General features: G+C 50.7%; 1 protein-coding gene across 3 annotated transcripts in view; it reads right to left on the bottom strand.

Moving 5' to 3' along the window:
- Positions 1-1,220: 1,220 nt before the first annotated feature.
- The window catches only part of SORL1 (sortilin related receptor 1), a 48,840-nt gene continuing 24,799 nt past the window's right edge, over positions 1,221-25,261 (bottom strand). For 2 of the 3 annotated variants that reach the window (XM_054223076.1, XM_054223074.1), the window contains exons 17-48: positions 24,725-24,897; positions 24,402-24,533; positions 23,802-23,893; positions 22,856-23,102; positions 22,261-22,399; positions 21,393-21,566; positions 21,104-21,217; positions 19,845-19,967; positions 19,056-19,175; positions 16,628-16,753; positions 16,298-16,405; positions 15,712-15,843; positions 15,322-15,453; positions 14,481-14,615; positions 13,962-14,117; positions 13,216-13,365; positions 12,669-12,797; positions 11,151-11,277; positions 10,425-10,594; positions 9,720-9,832; positions 9,267-9,371; positions 8,230-8,302; positions 6,965-7,047; positions 6,589-6,685; positions 5,838-6,022; positions 5,239-5,358; positions 4,974-5,138; positions 3,941-4,115; positions 3,281-3,387; positions 2,427-2,619; positions 2,098-2,310; positions 1,221-1,616 (exon numbers count right to left, since the gene is read on the bottom strand). In XM_054223076.1, the coding sequence (XP_054079051.1) occupies positions 1,549-1,616; positions 2,098-2,310; positions 2,427-2,619; positions 3,281-3,387; positions 3,941-4,115; positions 4,974-5,138; positions 5,239-5,358; positions 5,838-6,022; positions 6,589-6,685; positions 6,965-7,047; positions 8,230-8,302; positions 9,267-9,371; positions 9,720-9,832; positions 10,425-10,594; positions 11,151-11,277; positions 12,669-12,797; positions 13,216-13,365; positions 13,962-14,117; positions 14,481-14,615; positions 15,322-15,453; positions 15,712-15,843; positions 16,298-16,405; positions 16,628-16,753; positions 19,056-19,175; positions 19,845-19,967; positions 21,104-21,217; positions 21,393-21,566; positions 22,261-22,399; positions 22,856-23,102; positions 23,802-23,893; positions 24,402-24,533; positions 24,725-24,897 (4,376 nt within the window). In that variant the 3' untranslated portion in view covers positions 1,221-1,548. The remainder of the gene's footprint in view (positions 1,617-2,097; positions 2,311-2,426; positions 2,620-3,280; positions 3,388-3,940; positions 4,116-4,973; positions 5,139-5,238; positions 5,359-5,837; positions 6,023-6,588; positions 6,686-6,964; positions 7,048-8,229; positions 8,303-9,266; positions 9,372-9,719; positions 9,833-10,424; positions 10,595-11,150; positions 11,278-12,668; positions 12,798-13,215; positions 13,366-13,961; positions 14,118-14,480; positions 14,616-15,321; positions 15,454-15,711; positions 15,844-16,297; positions 16,406-16,627; positions 16,754-19,055; positions 19,176-19,844; positions 19,968-21,103; positions 21,218-21,392; positions 21,567-22,260; positions 22,400-22,855; positions 23,103-23,801; positions 23,894-24,401; positions 24,534-24,724; positions 24,898-25,261) is intronic. The other variant, XM_054223075.1, reaches the window with a different exon arrangement.

Genomic DNA, 25,261 nt, shown 5'->3' with positions numbered 1-25,261 from the left:
GCGAAGCTTTGCATATATAGAGCAGGGACAGGCGTGACCCGTGAATAGCTGCTCGTGTCGTCGCTCTTGGGTTGGCAAGTAGTTGGATTCGTGGTGAGATTCATGTTTTGCTATCACTGCTATCGACAGTGGTAACCAGACATTTCTACTGCTTAGCTTGGTAGTCAGTATTATGTCTACTGGGAACGTAAGATGACTAGTGATGGGAAAATAATATATATACGTGTATATATATATATATATATGTTATTTCTAAAGCTGAAGGTACAACTACAGCTACTTTTAGGAAATACTAATGAAGGAGGATCAAATCCATGCTGTAAACCTAATGAATTTAGATTCTTTAGTAATTACAGCCCTGTATGACTGTGGAAAATCTGTATGTGAAGCTGTTTCCTAGTTGCGCACAGTGGAGGCTCCCCCTTCCGTCCCCCCGACATAGTAGCATCTTAGAGAAGCTCCACGGAGGAAAGGTGTCCTGATTAGCTGGGAAGTGTGTTTTAAGGTGTAGGGGCAATTTTTTTCAGTGACGTTATTAGCATAAACTACAGATTTATCGGGCTGCGCGTGAGGGGCACGGTCAGCAGCTTGGTAACTGCAGGTGCCCTCTGAAGGGGTTTGGGCAGCAGTGGGAGGGAACGGTGTGTTGTCACCGCACACCTGAAAGCGAGGGTCAGAACTGCTGAGCCTGGGCGCTTGCTGCCCGGGGGTAATCGCTCTCCTGCGGGCAGAGCCCCCAGACCCTCCTGCTAATGGCCCCTGGCATCTTACACACGCACGCAAGGGTTTCCATGACCCTTGGCGGCATGGTTTGGTAGGGATGCTTTTGGCTTATTGGTACGGCAGCAGGAAAGCTAAACTCACATGTAAAGTATGGGCTGCAGTACCTTGACTCGGGCTCTGAGATTGCCAAAAGATTGTGTCTTTTAATAAGGGGGAGAAATATGTAAAAATAAGGATTTTTATTATCATGGCAAGAACGATGATGGGGATGCCAAGATACTACTGCCTTGCAAGATAAAGTGGCACATGTTCTACACAATAATGTGTACAATGTCTGACGACTTTGGAAACCTGGTCTCAAGCAGATTTCCCAATAAATTAACACAACAAAAATACTTTCATATAAAACAAAGTCCAAAGGATTTTTTTTTTTAAGTAAAAGCAAAACCTTCAGGGACTATATTACTTATCTCTCTCTACATATATAATCTCCTGAATTATTTTTTTTAAATAAATTTATTCTCGTCTTAGAAAAATAAAATGAGTAGCCAATTTAGTCAACGTAAAATATCTCACAGACTTAAAAGCATGCCCAGCAAGCATAGCCTTGTAAGACTAAATTAATGTTAAATCAAAGCAATTTCTTACTAAACCAACCTAGTCTGCAATTCACAGTTGATTACTACAAAGTGTATTTTTTAAATTTTTTTGGCCCATATAAAAATAACATATTGCAACTCAAAGTGCATTTTTAAAATAAACAATCAACTATTTTTATCAAATAAAATATTTACACCATTTGGTTTTTACAGTCAGAAATGCGCTTCATGCGATGACCATGGGAACATCATCTGAAAATCCAGTTATCATTGGGGCTTCGTCATCCTCATCTCCTGAAAAACAAACCCAGAGCTCTGTTACGCTGCCCTCAGCGTTTCATGGGGCACGAGGAAACCGGCTACTGAAGCTGGCCACCAAACTGCCCTCAAACCCAGTATATTATGGCCTCGCTCGTGCTCTTACCTGGTTGTTGTATCTGTTATATTCGGTTTTAACAGATTTGCCTTCATAGAATCATAGAATGGTTAGAGTTGGAAGGGACCTTAATGATCATCCATTTCCAACCCCCCTGCCATGGGCAGGGACACCTCCCGCTAGACCAGGCTGCTCAAAGCCCCGTCCAACCTGGTCCTCTAGGGATGGGGTGGTTTAAGTTCCTAAAAACATTTATCCCGGGCCAGCTTTATACTCTTGGAAGAGGAACGAATCCATAGAGATTCTAATGCCAAAAGCAGCCCCAAGCATGATGGAGAAGTTAGGTCTCGCACCGATTTCACATCCTTAAGGCTGGGCATGAAACCAAGGGCTACATACCTAAATCATCTCCCGAGGAGAAGATGGCCGAGCCCAGGCGGGAGCTGTAGTGGCTGTTTGCGAAGGCAGTGAAGCTGTTCTGCAGCCGTCGGTGCCTCATGTACAGCACCACGAACCCAATCCCGAGGGTCACCAGCAGCAGGAACAGCACTGGTACCACGATGGCAGCGACATCTGTGGGTCTATCGGTTTTTGAGGCAGAGGAGTCTTCACCTAAGATGAGGGAGGGCAAGAATTGCCGTTAGCAACTGATAGCACATTTCTCCAGGAGTCTGTGAGGCTTTCGTTAGTCTTTGAGAAGGAGGATGGGGAAAACGCCAGGGACTTACCAGTTCCTAGTTCATCATAGAGAAGCGTGGCCGGCTCACCGCACATCTGCCCGCTGTACAGGCACCTGGCCTGAACGGTGAATGAGTAGTTGTGACCTATCTTCAGGTTGGAAACTTTGAAGAAGTTTTCTGTGGTGTTCCCGAGATAAGCTGTGATGTTCAGCAAGCTGTCAAACATGTGAATCTCGTAACCCTTTGTGAAAACAAAGACACAAACCCCAAATCACTCGGCTGCAGAGGTCAGGTTTGCTCCTTCTGATAGGGCTTTGAAATTTGTTTCTCCTCCTGAATCCAGCTTTGATGCAACGTACTGGGCTATCAGCTGGGAGAGAGCAGTGTGGAGCCTCCTCCAGGCATCTGTCGGTGTGCATTGACCTTGGCCAGTCCAGGGAGGAGAGACAATTTCGCTCTGTCTGGTTCACTCCGTTCTTAGCATCCACCCGAGACCACCCAAAACACAGAGTCCGGTAACCGTCATGGCTTTTTTGGCGTAGTTTGCTACCTGCCCGGGCCCTGACAGAGAATGTGTCACAGATTTTCTATCAAAGTCTAAATAATGACAAGTCTCAGACGCTAGCGATGTGCTTCCCGGCACGGCGGGGCAGTGTCCTATTCCCAGTCCTTTTGCATGTGACAACTGACCTTTTCTAAGAGGATAATTATGTTCCTAAAAGGTGACCGACTGGATCTATCAGCTTGAGCGCCTTAGTCATGATAGGAATTGAAGTGAGCTCTACACAGAGCTCATCAAGGACACTTGGAGGACCAGAACGTACTGGTGGTTTTTAAAGAGTCTGTGAAAGGAGGTTTTTCTGAAACACTGCCTGTAGGTCAGGAGAGACCGCGCAACTTACCCGGCTTTCATTGAAATTACTCTCCTTTAATGCCAAACTCTTCCAAAAAAGTAGAATGTGGTCATTTTCTGTTATAATTTTCAAGGCGTCTGGTGCAGACAGTGGAACTGCAAATGAGAAAAAATGGCAGGCGGGTTAGATTTTAACACTGGAGACGATGTCCTTTTGGCTGAGAAACAGCAACGGGGTCACTTCTGAGACTTAGTATTTTTTAGGGATCGGCACAATACTCTGCTTAGAAAAGGGCTGTACTGGAGGAGAGGATACTGTGGCACATAATCTGGGTTCAGTGGGTTTCAGTGGGTTTTTATAGTAGGACCATAATGGTTCTTGATGGTGTCTACACAGCCAAACAGGTGTCTTTCCCAGCTCCATCTAGGCAGGAGACAAACTCCCCGGTTATCGTTTGGGAGGCTTCCTCTCCGCTGCTGTTGTTCGGGCATTTAACTGGGAGCTCTCCTCCCTGGGAGCAGCAGGGGAGGCCTCTTGGAGCTGGGTTTTGTCTGTGGGAGAGGACGAAGTGATGCAGAAACAGTACTGCAGCCTGCAGCCAGAGCAGGGGTGGGATGGATGGCGGGAGGGACGGTGCTGGATTCCCTCTAGTGGACATTGCGGCAAGGACTCGCCCCGGCACACGCCCAGCACTACTCTTCCCTTTACCTGTGCCGATCTTCACGCTGGATTCTTTGCTCATGTTTCCCAGTTGAACAATCACGTGGTATTTGCCTCCTGGTTCAAGTTTCTTAATGGTGTACTCCACCGTGCTGTTCCGGGTTTTCACTTTGTAGATTTTATCTGTTTTTCTTACTAAATCTTTAACAGCGACGGCATATAACTGGAGGAGGAGGAAAGGCACACGCGGTGAAAGACCTTACTTTCCTGCAGCTTGCTAGCAATCTCATACAGTGATAGGACATTAGATGGGGTGGGGGACAAAATTTGAATTAAACCATGCCTGCAGTCTATAAAAAGCCCAGGAAGCAAGATTTCAAGCCTCTTGCTGCACTCACTGGATCCCTGCCCAAGATCCATATTTACAGATACAGAAAATGCAGTTACTGGAACAGATGAGGGCAGGAGGAAAATCTCAGGTTGTATTTCTTAATGAATCACAAGGATGCAATGCAAACTCCTGCCCTGTCAAAGTTTCCACTTTTGCCGGGAAGATTTATACCTTTGCCGTTAAATTCTCTGGACCAGAATAGGAGCGGAAAGCTTGCTGAGAAAATGACTCGCCTTCAATGGAGCAAGACCTGACGGTACGCCAGCATGCCAGAAAACAGAACCGGGCTTTGTTGGGGCTGCGCCGGGGTGGGAGGCAGAGCCCGCAGCCCGGCTGGGCCCACGCTTGTCCTGCCGACCTGTGGGCTCTGTTGGGGCTCCGGGGCAAAGCCGAAGCCCAGAACGGTGTTTTAGCACATGCACAAGTTCGCTTTCAGACTGTCAGCAACAGATATCCCAGACCTGATTCTTTTTAAATGCAGCATTGAATGTTATAGTCCTGAGCTAATGGCCGCTAATGTGAAGGCAGGAAATGCACGTCCCGGAGGTGTCAGCATCTTGACGACAACTATTTAGATGGAGGGTAGACCTGATCTCAGACTCAGCTGTCCGTCGGCAGCAGGGTGGAGATCTGTCTTTGAGGGAGGGTTTTGTGTGCAAAAGGATGGGAGAAGGCGCTGTGAGATATTACCATGTCCTGGTCAGGCGAATCGTAGGGCGATTCCCACTTAATGACGGCGAATGTCTTTCCGGTATGCACCGAGTGGAGGTGCCGAGGGGGAAGCCGATTGTCAGGGATCATCTTCACCACAACATAGTCGGACGGTGGCCCTTGGTAGGGAGACATCACACGGACCTTGAAGGGATGACGCAGCGGTTAATACTGTGCCTGCACCCTTCGGTCGCAAGCTCCAGCCCGCAGCACAGGTAGGAAGGGGAGCAGAAAAGGAGCCTACCAGAAACAGGTATTGCTCATCCTGCTGCACCAGCACAGTCATGTTGTGGGAGGTCGTGGTGGTGTTGTGAGGGCTCCTGTACAGCTCTAGGAAGGATGTGGCGTAGAAGACGCCGTAGACCTGCGGAGGAAGAGCACAACAGGGACGGTACAGAGTTTGGCAAGGGCCAGGGCTCCCACCCGAACTTTCTCTGGCTGTCGCTTTTCAGGGACATGACGCAAAGACCCTTTTTCCTCTGAGCACTCTCTCCTGGCCACGTTCCGGTTCAGTCTGTCCGCTCACACTCCCCACCCCAAAATTCCTGGGCTCAGCTCTGATAACACAGCAGTCAACTGAAAGACTACTGGAGCATCATGCTATCTGTATTTCAGCCACTTCTCCCCTGGAGCAGTGTCTGAACAAATAGACAACATGAAGGTTTTCTTTTCTTCTATTTAAGGGGAAGCAGGTGCTTTCCCTCATTTTTTGAGCGTAAAATTTTCAGGTTCTCACAACTCAGTCCCAACTAATAACCCTGTTTTAAGATTTTTTTTCTTGTGTTTTGAGGCCCTGAGCTAGACCCTATTTTGGCTGGTGAGAAAAGAGAGTCGGTGCCTTACGACATTCCTTGGTCCGGTCCAGCTGCACTCCACCGCAGTCTGGTTGATGGCCTTGGCTTTGAGACTTGGCGATGCAGGTCTTGTCCCACTGGTCACCACATGTACAAAAGACAGAGGGCTGTCACCCAGCTCCGTCCTAGCCCAAGCAGAAATTTCATAGGGGGTGTGTGCTGTCAAATTTGCCACTGAGCAAGAAGAGAAACATGCACTATTAGGTGAGGCAAAGGACTGCAATGGCAGGGAGAGAGCACTAGGAAATGGTCAGCATCATCAAAAAGTGTTAGACAGGAGCCCACATCTCTTGGTTTGTGTTTTCATTAATTTTGAGTAATTTCCTTCATACAGACGCACCTGGGACTCTGGTATCTAACCTAGCCTATACTTTCCCATATCTAGACTGTGCACACCAGAGATTTTTCCAAAACAGACTTTTGATTAACAGGGACGTGTACTGTATGCAAGCCCTAGAAATTGTTGACCTTTTGGAGAGTAGATAAGGAACCACACACAAAATCCTGTGTGATGAGAAAAGGCTAGTGCAGCTCTGGGGGATAAATCCCAAATACGATTGAAATCTCCAAGTCCTAAGAACAGAGGTCAAGGATTTGTTGGTTTGTCCTCCCAAGATTTACGTTTTCCTAAAACCAAACTGCTCAGTTGCAAAAAAAGAAATAAAAATCCTATAGCCTTCCATAAAACCTTCCGTTGGGTGTTGACTAAAGCAGAATTTTACTCTTTGCACAGAATTTACCTTTCTGGATGGACTTTTCTCCTTCTATGATCAGAGTCCTTTTTTCCTGCCTGTGTGTATCAAATGTCCAGTAGATGTTCACGACATAACCGCTGACCTGTCAAGCAGCAAGGGCACACAATACGAACTATCAGTTCAGCTGGTTTTGCATGCAGTGAAAAACTCGCCATTGAAAGTCTTTGCATTGTGTTTTCTATCCTAATTAAGAGTGCCAGGGCGGTTTATGGGTAGAAAGAAATGATTTGGCGTGAAATAACTAGCTTCAAAAATTAATTGCAATACTTAAATAGGTGACAGCTTATCCCATCCAGTATTTAGCATTTACCCAATGCAGGCCTTTTTACTCTAGTTTCAGAAGTAAAGCTTGAAATTTTACCTTAATATTAGTAGTCATTTTTAGGCTGAAACTGATGGAGTCCTCGCTGTAGCTCTCAATGCGTATGACAGGCGGAGGAATGACTGTAAGGAAAGAGAGAAACAGCTGTTAGCGCAACTCAAAGAAATACAAATACTAATCGAGAGGGGACAGGTAAAATACAGGCTTCCATTATGACAATCACCTCTCGGACCAGGAATCCCCCCATCTTCCAGCCCCAACCTTGCCTGTCTCTAAGACACGCGCCGCTCAAAGAAGGCACCGACACGCTGTACCTCTGTCATTTTTTCAGCCACCTAAAAGCTGCCTTATCTGTGCCTGGCTCAGTACAGGCGGGACACAAAGAGCTCTGGAGACAGGTATTTACTTCTGAACTCAGTGGGACAAGTTCATATCACAGCTAGTGGCTCCTGGTGAGGGAGGTCGGGCGCTATTGGTGGGGCCAGCTGCCAAACGCTCATGCAAAACCTGAAGGGAAAGTTGTTACGATTCTTTCTACCTCTGTTTTTCTAACCATCAGGTACTCATGTACTTCATATTATCTGAATCCTGCAACTTGAGTAGCATGGTGTTTTCTTTCCTTCCTTTGTTAACATAGTGAGGACGCACTTTTATCTAACAAATTAGCAGACAATTTTGACATCCGAATATAGGTTTGGAAGGAAAACTTGGCATGAATACAAACGATTTCAAAAGGCTTTTCTAAAAACAGTTTGGAAGGAAATGATTTACTGTGTTGTTCGAATTTATCAACTGTCAGACTGTAATGTTGTGATAGTTGCTGGGAGTCTTAGTGGTCTTTTAGTGGTCTAACCTACATGAGATGCAGAAACCATCATAATTATAACCTAAGAGGGTGCAGAAAGCATCCTTTCAGGCAGTGATAGTGAAGGAGTTTAGCGGTAATGTGTCTCGCCTCTCCAAAGGTAGGATCTAGCCTACACAAGTCAGAGGGAATCCATCTGCAGTCCAGCAGAGAAAGGCACTTTCTGGACAGGCTTCTCACCCGCTTCCAGGGCAGTACATCCATCCTACGTGCCACAGAGTTCAGAGGAAGAGTTGGTGACCTGTTCAGACTTGCCACTGAACTTTGACGCAGCTCAAGTTAAGGGAAATGGTACGGCAAAGTTGTTAAATAGTGTAAAACGCTCAATAGGGAAGAATGAAGGACGAGGAGGTGGTTATGCATGCTGATGCTAACACTTCGGGCTTATATGCTGCCTTTTTGATATGTGGTCCGAGTCGACCGAAACAACAACATTTACCTTTGCCTTTTACGGTGGTTATGGATTTGGAATCACTCCAATTTCCCACTCCTCGACTAGTTACCGCAGCAACCTTTTCAAATAAGAGGGTTAGTTAATATGAACAAATGTACCCCGCCAACATTGTATAATGCAAACAGAACGAGGTTAGAGCAAGGTTACGGACGTGGCGGAGCTCATGGGAAAAGGACTTTGAAGCAAACAATAGCTTAATTACTTGGCCATAAAATGCTTATTACAGAGATAAAGCAGACTACTTTAAGTCAATTAAAGGAATCTGAAAGGAGGGAGGTGCATCCTCTTTGCAGATAACCACTCTCTTATGAGATCTTTGAGGAGTCCATCAAGATAAGGAGCTTTGGACTGTGAAGGCTGCAGTGTAGGTAAGAACCGCACCAGGGAACTCTATGTGAGCACCGAATCCAGTTTCAAAGAGTTATTCAGTAACAGATTAGTATGGGAAGGAATACCAAGGAAGGAAAGACTCACTCCAACCAAGTGTGAGAATAATATTGATTCATGGCTGGGGCGAGAGGTTTATGCCACCTTCCAGCAAACTTCCCCAAGAACCTGTGCTCATTCAGCACAGGGAGGATGGACAATGGCAGAGTATATGTTTCCCAGGGCACACTGTGCAGACTTTCATTTCCTATTCTTATTACTTCTGTCTATAATTACCCAGCTTCTCCCATATGCATACATTCCCCACAGGCAGATCTGCTTCTTTTTCCCAGTGATACAGTCAGGACCAAATTTATCTCTGGCCCAGATCAGGTGCAATTGCAGTGACATTGGAATGGGCAATTAGTAGTGCAGATTTCATAATACAGCCGGGCCTTCTGGGGGAAGGTGCAAATGAAGGGCCTTAATCTGGGCCTTGAAACTATATACACTAGCAGTGCAAATGCCAAGCCCCCATTGAGGGTTGTCATTAAAGGGCAGGATTTGAACAACATACTTTTTTAGCAAGTACTTGACTGTGCAGGACTTAGACCATTTAGTGAAAAGTAATGAGATGGAACTGTAAACGTACTCACCCTAACAGTGTATAACGTGTTGACCTGTAAGTTTTGGATCTCAGTGTAGTTCTTGGTGGTTCTAAGGGATGACCACTCCTTGGATCCACTCCTGCTGTACTCCACCTAGGAGCACCAAAACAAGGGATGAGGGCTCCACAGTCAACAATACCGTGAGGTGACAGGTCCCTCTGTGTCAAAAGGTCAGTAGAAAGACGTACAACAGCTCAGAAAGGGAGCCGGAAATGAAATTATGAACTTGAAGGCTCTGTCGCTACCTAGAGCCCTGCGGCATTTCTGCTCCCAACTTGCCCAATGCTCTTAGCAGATTTCTTCTACAAACTGTCCTATTCCTGGCCTGACCCCTCTGCAGAGATATCTGTGTTCAGATAGGCCGTGCTGCCGTGAGCCCCCAGCAGCCTTCCCCATCCCACCACCAGTCCAGACTTGGCCCCGCTGGGCAGCAGGACTCACTATGAATTCCCGTATGAGGCCGTGGGCGATCACGGGGGGACTCCAGCAGCCAAACACCACTCCTTCAGCTTCTTTTTTCAGGGACAGCTGCAGGTTAAAAGGAGCATCTGGTACTGGGGAGAGAAACAGAGGTGTCAGTGACGGTCGCAGTTGTGTGTCCGGATCACACAGGGAAAAGCAGGATTAGGCCAGGGTCTCCCTGAAATCTTGCGATAAAGGGGGAATGGCCACGTGGTCCTGGCTCACGGGAGAGGTTTTCTTCCTACAGTTGTGTCCCGAGTCCCTTTCACTCCTGCTCTGGAGCAGTAAAGGGGTTTTTTCTAACTGGGGTGAAGCTAGGATTATGCTAAGCTCTTTTCTTCATTTCATCCCTTAACCTGACCTCCACTCTGCAGCTAGAAAGATCTTGCTTCTTGCGTGCAGTACTGAAGAGTCCTGCAGGCTCAGCACTGCACTGTACCAAGAGATGAACTTCCCAGTGATACTAAACCACTAAATCACGGGGAAGAAAGAGGGCAGGCTGGTGACTCAGTGCAGGACTGACTCTAGGCAGGGAACCCACAGCCCTTTTTCCCAGTCCAGCACAATTCCCAGGCCTGTGGAAAGACTCCTTTTGTTCCTAATGGGGATACCTCCGTGGTATCTACTTTCTTGGCCAAAGCAGCATGCCTCAGTCACCGATACGAGCCATGCAGGTCCGCTTACATCCTTCGGGTGTCCGGAGGGTGATGAAGTCGTTGGTGTTGTAGACTCGGCTGAGACACTGCACTTGGACTTTCACCTGATAGGTACAGTCAGGCTTGAGGACTTTCAGAACGCTGTTGGTTTTATTGCTGTGGGTTTCCAAAATCTTCCAAATGCTTTCACCGACCGTCCTGCATGAGAGAGTTGCACCCCTCCAGTCAGGAAAGTGTTTAGGAACAAAGGGTGAAACCATCTATCTGTATGTTAAGAGCTTGCTGCGTAGTTTCCTTTTCAGTAAAGCCACACCACCTGCTTGAAAGGACGCTTTTTGAAAGCCTGAACTAAACATAGTTTAGTGACTTATAAGCACCGTCCTCTGAGGCTTTCTATAACTGCTGTGCTCTAATTTCTTGACTTTGTTCTCATTGTTAGCCGTCCCACAAAGACAAGACCCGAGCAGAAAAAAAAGCCCAAATATAGCCACTTTACTGTCTGTGTAAACAATCTGGAGGAAATAAATACAGCTTTTTACAAATGCCCCCTGGTTACGGCTATTTTGGGTCTCCTTTGCAACCAAGTACAAAGACTATCCAAGCAGAACTAGATTGCACAGTCCTCAGCCTTTCAGGCCTGATTCTGAACTGCACTTTGCTGTAGACATGCGCGCACTGATACCATGCCTGTGTTTCTCCTGTCTTTTACTTGATACGAATAGCAATGGGTCACGCAGTGTAATGCGCAGCGTACCTGTAATAGATGTTGTAGACACAGGAGGCCGAGGACATTCTCTTTGGCCGAGCCCATGTCAGAGTCACATCGCCAGAGAAATCGGCCGTCCACTGGAGGTTCTGGACTTTGTACACGATTGTGTCATCTAAGCAGGCAACGGGAAAAGTTAGTCTATGGGAGGGAAACAAGCCCTTTGCCCAGAACAGAAACAGGAGTGATGTTCATAGCACAAACAACACGGGGAGGTAGAAGCAGTAGGATGACCGAAGAGAGTATTTGCAGCATTCAAATTAGATGTGTAATTTAGGCAGGCGTTATCAGTGGAGAAGAGTGGGCTCTTCAGACGGCAGTTCAGAGCATGAATGTACCCCCGGTGCTCTTAGTTCTCCCCAAAAGTGTACGAGTGCAAACTGATCAGTGCAAGCTAAGTCACTTTTCTACTCATATGACGAATCTGTGCCGTCACTGTAAGCCATCCAGGGCCTTTCTCTGCGTGGTTCTCCTTATCGCATCTTGCCTTCAGCAGAAGGACCCAAGCGAAGGCTGGTTGTTAAAGCAGTAGTCTGGGGATTGCCTGGAACGCCAGCTCTGCACCTGAATTGCTGCCTGACCTTGGGAGAGGCATTTAGGGGATAACAGCACAGTAAGACCCAGCGGTGGGGACTCGGGGTGCTTATCTGAAACAGCCCAAATCCATTCCCTGTTCTCTCCCTCTGGGTACCGTGTGTCGGAACCCACATCCAAACGCCGTGGCCTGGCCCCGCTTGGGTGCTCAGCTTCATTCCCAGTGCTGTACAGAAACCGAGCAGAGCCAAACCGCTGCTGCTTCGCTTTCCCTGCCCAACTGGAAATGAAACCCAGCAGGCACGCGGGTCCGCAGACAGGCACGGCAAGACAAGCTATCCGAGGGAAAAGAGATGGTTTTCCCTTTGGCATAGCAGCCAAGCTGTGAATCTCGGCAGCTCCTTCTCCCTCCCCTAAACCTGCTAGCCTCTCCCAGTCAATATTTAATTAAAGAACTAAAACCTGATTGATGCTCAACTCCCCAAGCAGTTGGGTAGAAAAGCAGCTGAATCTCATGGCTGGCCAGAGACAGCGATCGATCACCATTATCTGCCCAGGGCGGGCTGCGGCGTGCGTCCCGCCTGCCTCCGCGGGGCCACCAAAGGCCAGCGTGGGAGGACCAGTGATGGTGTTCAGGCATGCGCCGTGGCTCCCAGGGTCACCTTGCAAAGGAGGACAGAGCCGGAGACTATTGCTTCACCTGTGGGCCGTGTAAAATAGACAGCTTTGCTCTTACCCGTCCTAAAGTTGTTTTTCTGCGTGTGAGGCTGCTGGAAGACAAATTGTCAGTGTAGAAACTAGCCAGAAAGTTTGTCCTGGCTGGTTATTAATGGGTAAGGAGGTAGCTGGGACAATTGAACAGAGGCAGATACGTCTAGGATGTTGTGAATTGAATGGTCATGTATCCGGGAAATCACCTCTGCGTGCTAACACAGAGCAGGGCATGAGAAACGGGAGAGGGCTGCTGCTTACCAGTGCAGTTCCTCTCATCACTGCTGTCGGAGCAGTCCAGATATCCATCACACCGCTCTGTCACCATAATGCAGGCCTCTCCGTCCTCGCATTTATAACCATTAGGGCACAACAGGGTGCTGTGAGTAGCTGAAAGAGGCAGGAAGGTTTCAGGACTTGGGGCAGGAATGTTCCCTCACCAGCACTGGGCTGTTTGCGATGCCACTGCTGGCATTGCTGCCTCAAAAGCAGGGACGATGCTGGGGTGGCTTTACATCAGGGCTGGAGCCCAGGCACAGTGTCAGAAATAGGGCTATCTCATTGTGATGGCATCTCCTGTCGTGGTGGTATCAGAAGAACCTGGAGCTTATCCCACTAAAAACAACCACAGGACTTCTAACGGGAATGGCACTGGTTGTTTTGGATTTTTACTCCTTTTTTTACTGTAATGCTGCATTTACTGCAAGGATTTCACCAGCAATAAAACTCCTCGGCGGCACCCCCATCCTGACAAATAGTTTCCCAAGGGAAAGCGCCAGGCAAGACGCTCTCCTCACCCCGCACTTACGGCAGTTCCTCTCGTCCGTGCCATCCTGGCAGTCCCGCAGGCCGTCGCACCGCTTCCAGTTGGGGATGCACTTGTGCAGCTGCTGGCACTCGAACTCGAACCTGCTGCAGTGTCCCGGGAGCACCGGGGAGGTGGCCGTCACGTTGGGTCCTGCACACGACAGCCAGGGAGTGAGGAGACCGCCTAAGGCACGGCCGGGCTGCTGCTGCCACCAGGAGGGACACCAAAAACCTGTCCCCAGGTCCCGACTCCACTAGATGGCAATCTCTTCCCATCTAGCAGGTAGATGGCTTCTGCTGGGATGACGCCTAAGCCATCCTCTCTCCTGACTGCAGAGGGCTGGAAAAGCAACTGGTTTGCAGAAGACGTCCTGCACCGGCTCGGAGCTCGGCAACCCTTAGCGAGGACGGCAGCAAGAAAAGCCCCTCTTTTACCCTCAGCGCAGGTGGAAACCCACCCTGCAGCCCTGCTCTCCATGCCGCTACACAATCTGAGACAACGGCATCGGGTTTGAACAACCTCATCTGAGCAGGGACCTGTAGTAATTCATGTCGCTTGTGGGGCTGGAGCACCGTCCCAGCTGGTGGCAGGGGGTCTGACCCCAGGAGAGAGGAGGCGGTAGGCTTTTGCACCACGGTGCAACTCAGCCCTGGTATCTGGCAAGGCCCCGAGACTGAAAGACCTGACAGTCCTGGCAGATGTGATCCTACAGAAAAAGGAAAGGCGCGAGGAAGAGAAAAGCTTACGTGAGGTCGGGCAGGCTTCCTCGTCAGAGCCGTCGGTGCAGTCCTTGTAGCCATCGCAGACCCAGCTGTTCATGATGCAGGCGCCGCTGTTGCAACGGAAGTGATTAGGTAAACACGTCGGTGGGATCGATGTAGTAACGGGATGGACCGGAGAACCTAAAAATACACCATTCAGAGCTGATCCGAGAGGCCTGCTCCCGCGTACGGGCTCTAAGCTGTGCCTGTTCCCAGCAGACTGAAAGCCACTATCAGCGGAGGGACGCAGGAATATTACAAGCCCAATATTTTCACCTGCCTTGTATCTGCACAGCTCCTAAGCAGGATTTTTAAAAACACAGAGTAAAAAGATGCATGAGTGTGCACACACAGCCCATTCATGGGGGATTTCTGGAGGCACGGGGCTGGTGCAGGCTGTCCTGAGCAGCCCTGCAGGAAGGTTGAGATGCTGAGAGCGGTCCTTCAGCATGCCGCAGCCCAGCCTCGGCTAGGGCTGCCACGGGCAGAGTCCTGTGCCCTTACCCTCGCAGTCCTTCTCGTCAGACCAGTCCCCGCAGTCGTTCTCCTCGTCGCACTTCCACCGGTTGGGGATGCAGTGCCCATTCCCACACTGGAACTGGTAGTACCGGGAGCAGTTCGGGGCCTCTGTCGGGTTTTCTGACGATGAGAGGAGAGTCCTGTGAGCCCCAGTGTTATCTCACCAGTCTTCTGTATGGCTGAGGTGTGGGAGCGTCTCAGGCCAGGCTACAGCTATCTATTCCCCTGAGCATCATGGTCAGGGTCCTTTCTCTTCTTCTCCAGCATCCCCAGTCCTCACAGCCCTCGCTAGCCTGTTGCCACTGCTATTATATACTGTCTGTGTGCTGGGACCTTCATGGCCAGACACCACCTATGATCTCGGAACCAGAGCTGACAGCGAAATTCAGACAGAGCATTGCAAAAATGGAGAAGCAAACCCTGCAACTCTGAAATGAAGACGCGGCTGCTTTGTCTGGCTGGGTACAGCTCCTACAGCTACCCAGGGAACACTGGCAAATATTGAGTTTGGCTGGAAAAACTGCCTGTCTGCTTTGGGCTGGGAACATGTGGAGTAAATATGGTCACATACCACTTAGTCAACCACAAGATGTGCCAGCCACATCGGATTTTCAGTGTGCTTCACGTTACCTACCTGCCATATGGGGAAATGACACTGATCTCTATGTAAGACCCTCTGCGATGTGCAAGTGGAATGCTACACCCACTCACGTACATGTACACACATGAGCGCCTGTGTAAAACATGAAGAAGCCAGTACTCGATGCTCCTGAAAATCAAAGGAGGCTGGAGCTACGGTGACAAGAGACCCTGAGGTACTGCTCACCACAATTTGCTTCATCAGAGTAATCGCCACAGTCATCCATCCCATCGCACTTCCACACCAGGCTGATGCACACCCCGTTCTGGCACTGGAAGCTGAACTGGTCACAGGTCCGGTGGAACTCGGGGTCCTGGGCTGCAGGGTGGCATGGAGAGACAGCAGAGGTTTAGTGTAAAGATCAAGGACTTGAGGGAAACTCATCACTGAGGAGGAGGGAAGGAGCACACTCAGAGGAAATCATGGATTGATAAGCAGAGCATTACAGTCCAAAGCCACATCTCAGGAGAACTGGCAGCTTTCTGGTCCCATGGGGAACTCGCTCTCCTCTCCATGCCTCTGGTTTCATTGTCTATTTCACTCTCCTTTTGCAAAGATGTGCAATATCACACTTACAGCAACCAGCGTAGTTGGCATCTTCATCTGATCCGTCTCGACACTGGATGATGCCATCGCACACCATGGAGTGGAACAAGCACTGCTGCCGGTTCTTGCACACAAAATCCATGTAGCGGGTGCACAGGGGTTCTGGAGAAACAGGAGGTGAGGAGGAGAGGGGATGGCACCTCCGCAGCCCTTGGCAGCAGCAATGCCGCCAGCTGCCCAGACCTGGGCACAGCGGCCGGAGTTCAGCAAGTTACAGAAAGTTTCCAAGACAAATCGCTCGGGCTCTGTCCCTGCACAGGCCGAGAACGTGCTGGGGTACGAGCGGGTTGGCAGAGGCGTCAGGAAGGATTTGGTCACCCCCCTGAATACAGCTCCCGACAGCGCGCCCTCCCTGTCCGTCACGGCCCTGCCTGCTGCGCCTTTTGCTGACACTCGCAGACCAGCCGATTTCCCAGGGGGCTCGTGAATGCTAACTAAGTCTTTCCCATTATCTCACCACGGCTTTTCTCCCAGGGAGACGGGCTTTGGCAGGCCATGAAGGCTGTCAGCCCTCGCTGCCAGGGCCCCGCCAGCTGCCCCTGGCCCCGGTACTCACCGCAGTGCTGCTCGTCCGAGGTGTCGGAGCAGTCGTTGATGCCGTCGCAGTGTTTGCTGGTTGGGATGCAAGTGCCGTTCGGGCACTGGAAGCCATTGCACTTCTTTTCTGAAATTCAGAATTGGGTAGATGTTGTGTGGCTTTTGTTTTTTTTTTTTTAAGCTGCCTTGAGTTAGCTACAAAAAGCCCCGGCTGCCTTCTCCCTGTGTCTGCCTGCTTTTGGAGGGATGGGGATCGTTCCCCGGAGTTTGCTGCGGGGTTATCTCGGCGAGTTTGTAGAAATCCCTCCCGCCCTGTGGCAGAGCCCCCTCCACACGTGTGGCGCGTTACCGCAGTTGGCCGGGTCCTCGTCGGAGCCATCCTGGCAGTCGGCGTCGCCGTCGCAGGCCCAGCGCTGCGGGATGCAGTGGCCGTTCTGGCACTGGAAGCTGGAGGCCTCGCAGGTGTGATATACTGCTGAAACCAGAGTGGGGGGAACTGCCTGAGCGCGGGGCGCCGGGCTGAGCTGTGGCACACGCTGTGTCAGGCCACGCAGCCCAGCACCCTCCGCCTGCACCGGGACTTCGCGCCGTGGCAGGTCCCAGCACCAAGCCCAGGTAGCAAGCACAAGCGACCACTTCATGGGCTCCAGGCAAGAGGCTGCCAGGAGTCCGGGTCCTCCCTAGATCACGCCATGGTCTTTTCCTCTCTGTGCCATGCTGCTTCACCAGCCTGCCGTGCCTCAGGGATGGCTTTCGGAGGCTAGTGAGCCTTCACAAAGCTCCCAAGAACCTCTTGCCTTTTGATCTCAGTCCTCGGTGTGTGTGGGCAAAGGTGACAGTGGTGGCATCTTGATGGAGATGGCAAGAAACGTCACAGCGAGCAAGCGAGCCTTGGCGGAGCATGCAGGCCAGACTCAGAGACAGCCTTTAATTAAGGCAGTCAAGGCTATTCCCTCTTGCCAAAGCAAATTAGAACTACAATTCTCTTTGGGTTTCCAAGGGAGTAGGGCCCTGGCTCTCCTTAGGCTCCTGTCACGAAAATATCTGCCTGTGGGGTGTCTTGGTTGAAGCCTAGTCTGTGCTGTCACTTTACAGACAAATACCGCTCTTCAACCAGGAGAGCACTCGTCGTTATTGAGAAGAAAAGCAATGTTCAACTTAATTAAATTGCATGCTACTGGATTTTTAGGTTGGCAAGTGACATGCACTTGCAGATATTTCAAAATACTACAATCTTGTGGCAGTAATATTCTATTTGGTATTCAGTGTGAAATGTAATTATTTTAGATAAGAGCAGTAATTGCAGCCGGTGAAGTCAGATGAAATGTTTCTCAAATAATTGTGATCCTCTTAGATAATTTCAACTTTAGGCTTTATAGACCCGATATGCTTTCTGAAGTAGGTTCCTTTGCTGTAGTAATTCTCTACAGAGAAACTCATATGAGAGATAAGTGATACCAATATAAATTAAACCTTCTTATATAGCCATGCACTCGGAATACTAACGACCAGGCTCCCCAGCGCTGCGCTATAAACCCCATGTGCTCGAGGCACAGCAAATGCCACAGGGGGTGAGCTCGCAGGAGCTCGGAGGCCTGAAAGGGATCTCCTGGATCCCGTGCCAGAGCCCCACGAGAGCAGGAAGCCCCGCTGTCTGTCCCAGTGGCTCCGGGGCTGCTGCCAGTACCCTGGGGGGCTCCCCTGGCCCACCAGTGCATTTGCTCTTTCCACATGGCATGGAAAACACTGCTGTTATCTTAAAATATCGCCTCTATTGTTTTACAAGTATGACGTCTTTCACTGATGGACTGAAGCGCTGCCTACTCTCAGAACTCTTCTCATGCAAATACTTTGGGTTGTGTTGGTTGGGTTTTGGAGTTTTTGTTTGTTTTTAGTGGAAAAGACCAACACATAGTTATCTGTTGCCTTATCTAATGAGGCTCCATCTGTCTGTTAACTTTAAGCGACTGCTGAAGGACTTCGGTATTACACTGTGGTGCTGAGGACGGTTCAGTGTTTTAACTTTCAACTGCAAATAGAGAATGAGTCTTACAGGTGTAGGCCTTGCTGCACTAGAGGCATAAACTAGGAACAACACTATCTCTGGCAACCAGGTTGCATCAATATGAGTCATAAGCAAAAACAGGAGCGGATCTTCTAGGCGTGACTCCATACTCAAGACACCCTCTTTAGATTTCCAAACCCCCGGAGCAGTGTGGGGCCACTCAGAAGAGGGAGCCACTGCCCGAACTAAATCTGCCCCTCCTTCAGATCAGTTGATTGTGGAGAAGGCGCAAAGAGCGTGCCTGTTTTCTGCAACGTATTTAAGGGCAAGAAAACGGTCAGAGTGTGAGCTGTGAAATCCGATGAGTGCACATGGGCCTATTTGCTGGCTCCGTGCAACAAGGGAGCCCTTTTTGCGCAGAAGCATCCTTTGGCTGCCTGGCAGCCGCAGACTGTGGCCCGGTGGCCACCGCAGCAATGCACGCCTGTCGGTGCAATCTTCTTGCAAGTAAAAAGCAAAGCTGGATCGCTGCGCGAGCATCGCAAAGCAGTCAGCAAATTCAGAGCAAGCCCTACGGCCTGTTGAAGGCACTAGCGGAATGAAACCCTTCGCTTTTGGAACATTACATCACCATGAGCTGAGCTGTGGGCTGCCTGGCTGCCCTGCCAGGCAGGGAAACTGAGGCACAAGACATTGGCTGATGTCTTGCAGCACCTCAGGCTGTAAGTAATGAGTGTGTGCAATAGGTTATTGATCACATCGAAGGGCTTACCAGTGCAGTTCACTTCATCGGACCAGTCCCTGCAATCATTATCACCATCGCACTTCCAGGAAAGACGAATGCACATCCCGGAGCTGCAGCTGAATTCGTCGTTTCTACACTGGTGAGCCTCTGCAAACAAACACACACAGATCAGATGCTGAGGGGACAGGGGAGAGGAGAAGCAAAACTTCACACGGGCTATTGACCGAGCAGAAGAGGCTGATATCACAGAGGTGGCAGCCTACACAGCCCTGCAAAACAGACTTGTCCTGAAAGCATGTTTTCCTGCCTCATCCCTAGCCCTGAATGACAACAAGGTATCGCTTTGCTGTTTGCAGACTCTTGTCTCCTTCAATTCAGCAGCCCACCTCTCCAAATCGCCGAGCCGGAGGTGGATGGCCACAAACACAACACCACTGAGCAGCCCATGCCTCCTGTGCGCTTGCTGGGCAGCTGCCCAAGGTCGGCTTGTGATCTCTAGTGAATATTTGGCTTCAGGTCATGGCAATACCCAAGGAGCGGAGCAGGAGAGCTGGATGATAATGGCACAAAAGTCTCTCTGCCAGACCACAGCGAGGGTGAGAACCAGCGCACAGCCCCACTCTCTTCTCCCATCCCTCATTTCCCAGTACCTATTAAATGATGGGAGGCGGCGGTTGGCAGCCAGGATTAACAGGGAGATCTGGTGAAGCACTGCCTTGCCCTACAGCGTCTACGAGTAGCGCCCTGCCTGAAACACTGCTGGGTTTTCCACCCTTGCAGAGGGACGGGGAAGGAGGTTTGAGTGAGGGCACCCACCACAGTGACTTTCATCGCTGTTATCACCGCAGTCATCCTCCAGGTCGCATTTGTAGGACAGCGGGATGCAGGTCCCCGAGCCCTGGCAGCGGAACTGGGTGTTGGCGTCGCACACGGTGGTGGCTAATGCGGTGGAGAGGAGAAAGAAGTCGAGGTTCTGGTTAGACAATGTGTTCCTGCTGCCCGAGCGCATGCACTTAGTGCAGGGAACCGAGGGGAGAGGGACAGCATCCTGCGAGCTTTGCTCAGTGCAGCCTGAGTTACTGTTATGGCATTTTAATGGCATTATTAGGAACTCGGTGTAAAGCAGAGCAAAGAAGAGTTAGCTATCTGTCAGGGGACCAGGGCTGAAGCCTGTGCCACCCACTGCGTCCACTCACAAGTGCCTCCCAGCCAGGGAGCAGGAAAGCCGAGGGTGTAGAGCTGCCCGCTCCCCACAAAGGGGACTCGAAAGCACAAGTGGCAGCCAAAGGAGGGGAAAAGCTGGGCATGAGCATTGCTAACCGGTCCCTGCGCCAAACTGGTGACCCCCAGCAAACCCACGCAGAGGAACGGGTACCCACAGAGGCTGTCCCTCACCCAGAGCCAGGCAACGAACTCAGGCTTGGACCCTGCTTACTGGTATCGCAATGTTGGCAGGAAAATAAGCTCTTTATCAGTACAAAACCGCATAAATGGCATCTCTCCAGGAACACCTGCTCCTCCGATGATTCCTAACTTTAAACCCGGCCCTTGTTCCACAGAGCGCTAATCCAAACCCTTCAGGCTCTGCAATGCCTGGTAACATCTGCCCTTCCTGCACGCGTTGGCAGTCCCTAATTTTACTTGAAAAGGTGACCTCCATCCTTAATGTGTGAACTTGATTTATTAGTTCAACAAAAGGCCCACGTCTCCCCCATGAAGCCAGAAAGTCACTTTGTATCTGCACGTTTTTCCTCAGCATTTGCTGTGCCCTCAATTAGCTTCAGAAGACAATTACTACAAGAGACAAACACGCTCCCTCACGGGAGAGCTGGCATCAGTCTCACCGAATTTTAGACGCTTACACCTGAGCTGGTCAGAGGGGAAATATTGGCCCTTGCAGGACACGACTCATCCCACCAGCTGCAGCTGCGTACCCGAGGAGGAGATGAATCGCACCCCTAGAGCACCTCTTGCTCTCCGTGACTACAGGGGAGCGCAGACCATCGGCTCAGGTGCAATGCCGACACAGCAGACATCTAAATTTGGATGGGCGAATGCCACCGCAGGACACTTACGGCAGTTCTTCTCATCGCTCATGTCCCCGCAGTCATTATCATTGTCACACTGCCAAATGCTGTTTATGCAGTTCCCGTTGAAGCATCTGTACTGGTTCGGCAGACACGTGTTTTCTGGTGCAAAAGGGAAAACAAAAACAAGCTGGCATGAGGCATGACGTTGTGCTTTCAGAAGACAGGCCGTACTCCTCCTCACCCAAAGGGCACTGGAAAGGTTGAGCCGCCCTCTCGCAAGGGCAGAAGCCGCCTCTCAATGTAAAGCAGCAGCAAGAACCGAGCGTGGTTTTACCTTCCTTTATGCAAGTGTTGTTCTTCATGACGTAGCCATGAGGACAGTCGCACTTCACCTCTCCTGTGGGCAGCACGGTGCTGGACACCCCCTCGGGGCACTTGCAGCTCCTGCCGTTGTTGGACTTGGGCAGGCAGAGCAGGCTGCAGGGCTTGGCGATGCAGGCGTTCTCCCCTGCGCGAGGAGAGGGAGGAAGGGCACACAGTCAGGACGGAGGGCTGGAGATGCCACGGGAAGCCCAATTTCAGCTGCCATCCCAGGCTTTGGGGTCAGAGCCCCATTAGGAGCCAGCTCTGTGGTGCTGAGCACTGAGGCTGCCCTTAGAAATGCACAGAGCCGTCTGCTCCGGGGAGATCAAGGGCCTTAAAGGGCTTCCCAGTCTCTTGCAGGCTGCTGACCAGCGAAGCCCTTTGATGGTCTGACACCCATCTGAAGCTGAAGCCAGTCCCTTCAGCGCGTACACCGTGCAGGGGCTGCTGCTACCTGACTGAAGGCCAGACGGACGAGTGAGTGGAGGACAAAGCTGGTGCAGCTCTGAGACTCTCTACTTTTTTTGGACCGTACAGCATTTTGCATGGAAAGGCCGTGGTCTGTGACCCAAACTAGGAGGTACCACCACATCTGAGTGCCCTATGGACTCCCTCCCTGATGGGGAGTATATTGTGGCAGCCGAGAAGTCCAGCACACCACTAATGAAACACATTCCTTACACCAGCTCCCGAGTGCTTCAAATCCTGCAGGAAAGGGGATGTATTCAGGCTCACGAAATGTGAGACGGGCTGGCCCAGTGGCCTGGGGACTTGTGGAAATGAGGGATGAACGCATTTCTAAATTGCAGGAAAGACCATCTGCACACTCATGCAATTACCTGTTGTCTTTCCTCTGTAAAAGATTTTCATGTCCATGATTCCATTTAATCGGCCAACTAAGATCTCCATTCTCGAGCCGCTGTTTTTGGATGCTCTGAAAATACTCAGCTGTGACCAGTCGTTCCAGTAGATTTCATTCTGAAACAAAGGCTTTGCTCTTAGCGCGAGGAGCCACGCTGCTGGGGCCGCGCTCATCAGCGGGTACCTGCACTAAGCCACCCTAACCACCCGGACACACCGGGCAATCGAGAGCACAAAGTCTCCCCAGCCCAAGGGGCAGAAGTAGAGGAAGACCTGAGCTGGGATTTGAGCAGGGATGGAAGCAGCAGGCACGCCTACTGAGTGGCAAACAATCTGGGGAAGATACTGCAGTGCAGCTGCTTCGGAAAGCTGCACGTCTCTTGGATGTTGGGCCTGGTTTCAACGGCACCTTTCTGCTCGGAGCAGAAAGAGAGCAAGCATCATGCCTGCTCCTACCCCCCAAATCCAGTGTGCTCAAAGCTCTTCCACTACCCGCCCCATAAGCGCAATGACCTCTGAGCCTGTCTGCTATGGAAACGCATGCTGATGAGAAACGAGGCGCCGCATACCTACCTTAAATACAGCAATAGCGTAAGGGTGAGGGAGACTGTCCAGGATCACGGATCTCTGCAGCCCGTTGAAATCGACCCTCTCGATCCTGTCCATGTAGGCTTCGGTCCAGTAGATCCAGTGGTCATCCACAGAAATGCCGTTTGGCCACCGCACGCCCTCTGAAACAATGCACCCGGCCGATGAGCCATCCATGTCGCTTCTGTAAATGCCGGCTCTGGAGTCTCCCCAGTCGGTCCAGAACATCAACCTGACAACAGGCAGGGAGGTTATGTGAAATAATAACAAAACAGCTCATCAAAAGGAAACAGGTTATGAAGCAGAGCTTTGAATACTTGACATTGCACATCTCTTGCAAGACGTGCCTTTGGAAAGGGAGCTCTTTGCAGTTCTAAGGAACACGACTGGCACATCTACGAGCAGCAGAGAGGCTTATTTAGCTGCAGGTTCTGTGCTGTGAGTGCAGCTGGGGGTTACCTTGCGTCGAACCGCTTTGCTTTGGCACATATGGCTGAAGGCAGCTCGGGACAGTCAGCGCTACATTTGCACGCAGCAGCCGCGCCAAAGCCATACTCAGATGTAACTTGCGTTTGGCGCTGGAATTTGAGCACGGCTCAGATTCTCGCGCGTCGCTGCAGCTTTCCCCACTGACCAGACCAGTTTTACTGGCAGCAAAAGTGATTTACTGGTAGATGTGTTGTATGGGGAGGAAAATAGCAGTTTAATCGAAAGAAAAAAACAGTTTGTGACCTCTGCTCCGAGGCGGCTGGCACCTTAGGGATGCAGGACTGGGAGCCGCACTGCCTGCTACCGCTCCCGTCCCCATCCTTGCTAAGCTCGGAGGTGCAGGAGGGTGCAGCACCCTCCCTCGTGTTCGCCTCTTATGAGGGTGGCGGTGCAGGACGGGAATAGCAAGGCAGCAGATTATTTGCGATGCTTTCTTTCTTACCCGTCTCGGGGAACCAGAGCGAGGGCTCTGGGCCGTTCAAGTATCGAGGAATTGAGGACGGTGAGTCGCAGGTCTCCGTCTGGATTGGCAACCTAGAGTCGCAACCAAAACCAGGAGGGGTGTGTTTACTGTGGGCATCGAGGAGGGCAATTGCACTGGTTAAAGTTACGTGAAGTCTGTGGCAGGTAATTACTGCTCCCTAATAAAATAGCCGCCGTGGGCGCAGGGAGCAGTTACTGTGAGGCAGGCGATAAAAGAGGATAGATGGGTGCAGTTATGGACAATTCCATGTGACTGAGCGAGCAGCCGCCTGCGGCAGCGCTCCATGCGTACTGCGCAAGGATGGTGCTTTTTTCCCCCCCATTTCTGCTGCGTGATTCGGCCTCACGAACTGATCTCTGTCTAAGTACACAGGGCTGAATGTTATCATACCCTGTTTGCATTTAGATCCAATAAAGCGGGATGTGGGACGAGGGTCAGCGTTCAGTAATGCCCCACCAGCAGTGAGATTTTAGGGTGGCAGACAACTTAGGTCCCGGCTACCTCAAAAGATGCACTGATATAATCACTTCTTGGTAGCAGGGGTGGGCACAGCCGTACCTCAATTTTGGGAATGCCGGCATTGACCCAGTAGAGCAACTGACTGAGAGGTTCAAAGGCCAAAGCTTCCACTGTTTCCAGCCCGGTGCTTATGATTATTTCTTGCCCGGAGCTGCCGTTGAGACAAAGACGCTGAAAAAAAAAATAAATCAGGATAAAAGATGAGGAACTTCCGCAGCCTCAAGGCGAAGCGCGGTCAGGTGTGCGAGGCAAGCCCTAACAGACAGGGCAGGCAGGAGGAGTACCCAAGATAAATATTTGCATTTCAGGGTGTGCACGCAACACCTGCCTTGGTGCAAGGACGCGGTGACACGGGCGCTCACCTGTATAATGTCCAGAGTGATGTCGGCCCAGTACAAGCAGTTGTGGTCGTAGTCGAAGTCCAGGGCGACGGCCCCTCGCAGCCCAGCCAGGGGCAGCTCCTCGCTGACGCCGGAGGCGAGGTCGTAGCGGTGGATGGAGTAGCGGGTGGCATAGAGAATGAACTCGTTCTCCTCTGCAAGAACAGGGAGCGCCTTGTTTAGACGCCTCTTGCCGTTTTTAGGCTGCTCGAGGGGCCAAAAGAAAACACCAGGTATTTTTTTCTTACCCCCCAACTTGTACGTTTTAGCACCTCAGCATAAGGGAGGCAAAGGCCCTTTGTCTCGGTGGGATCAGGTTAATGAGAACGCGCTAATAGCCTTATGTGGGTCCCGCGCACACTTGTGCAGGGAACACACTGCGGCCGTTGTTCCTTCCAGGGGCTGAAGGAGGAGGTAAGGACGGCAAAATCCATCGTGCCCCTTTCCTTCCCACGTCAGCGTGCCGCCCATTAGAAACAAAATACTGATCTCCTGTTCCTCAAAAATCTCATAAAAAAG

This window comes from Rissa tridactyla, chromosome 17 (genome assembly GCF_028500815.1).
Source record: "Rissa tridactyla isolate bRisTri1 chromosome 17, bRisTri1.patW.cur.20221130, whole genome shotgun sequence".
Taxonomy (NCBI): domain Eukaryota; kingdom Metazoa; phylum Chordata; class Aves; order Charadriiformes; family Laridae; genus Rissa; species Rissa tridactyla.
The sequence above is the reverse complement of the archived record's forward strand: the minus strand, read 5'-3'. Positions and strand labels throughout refer to the sequence as shown.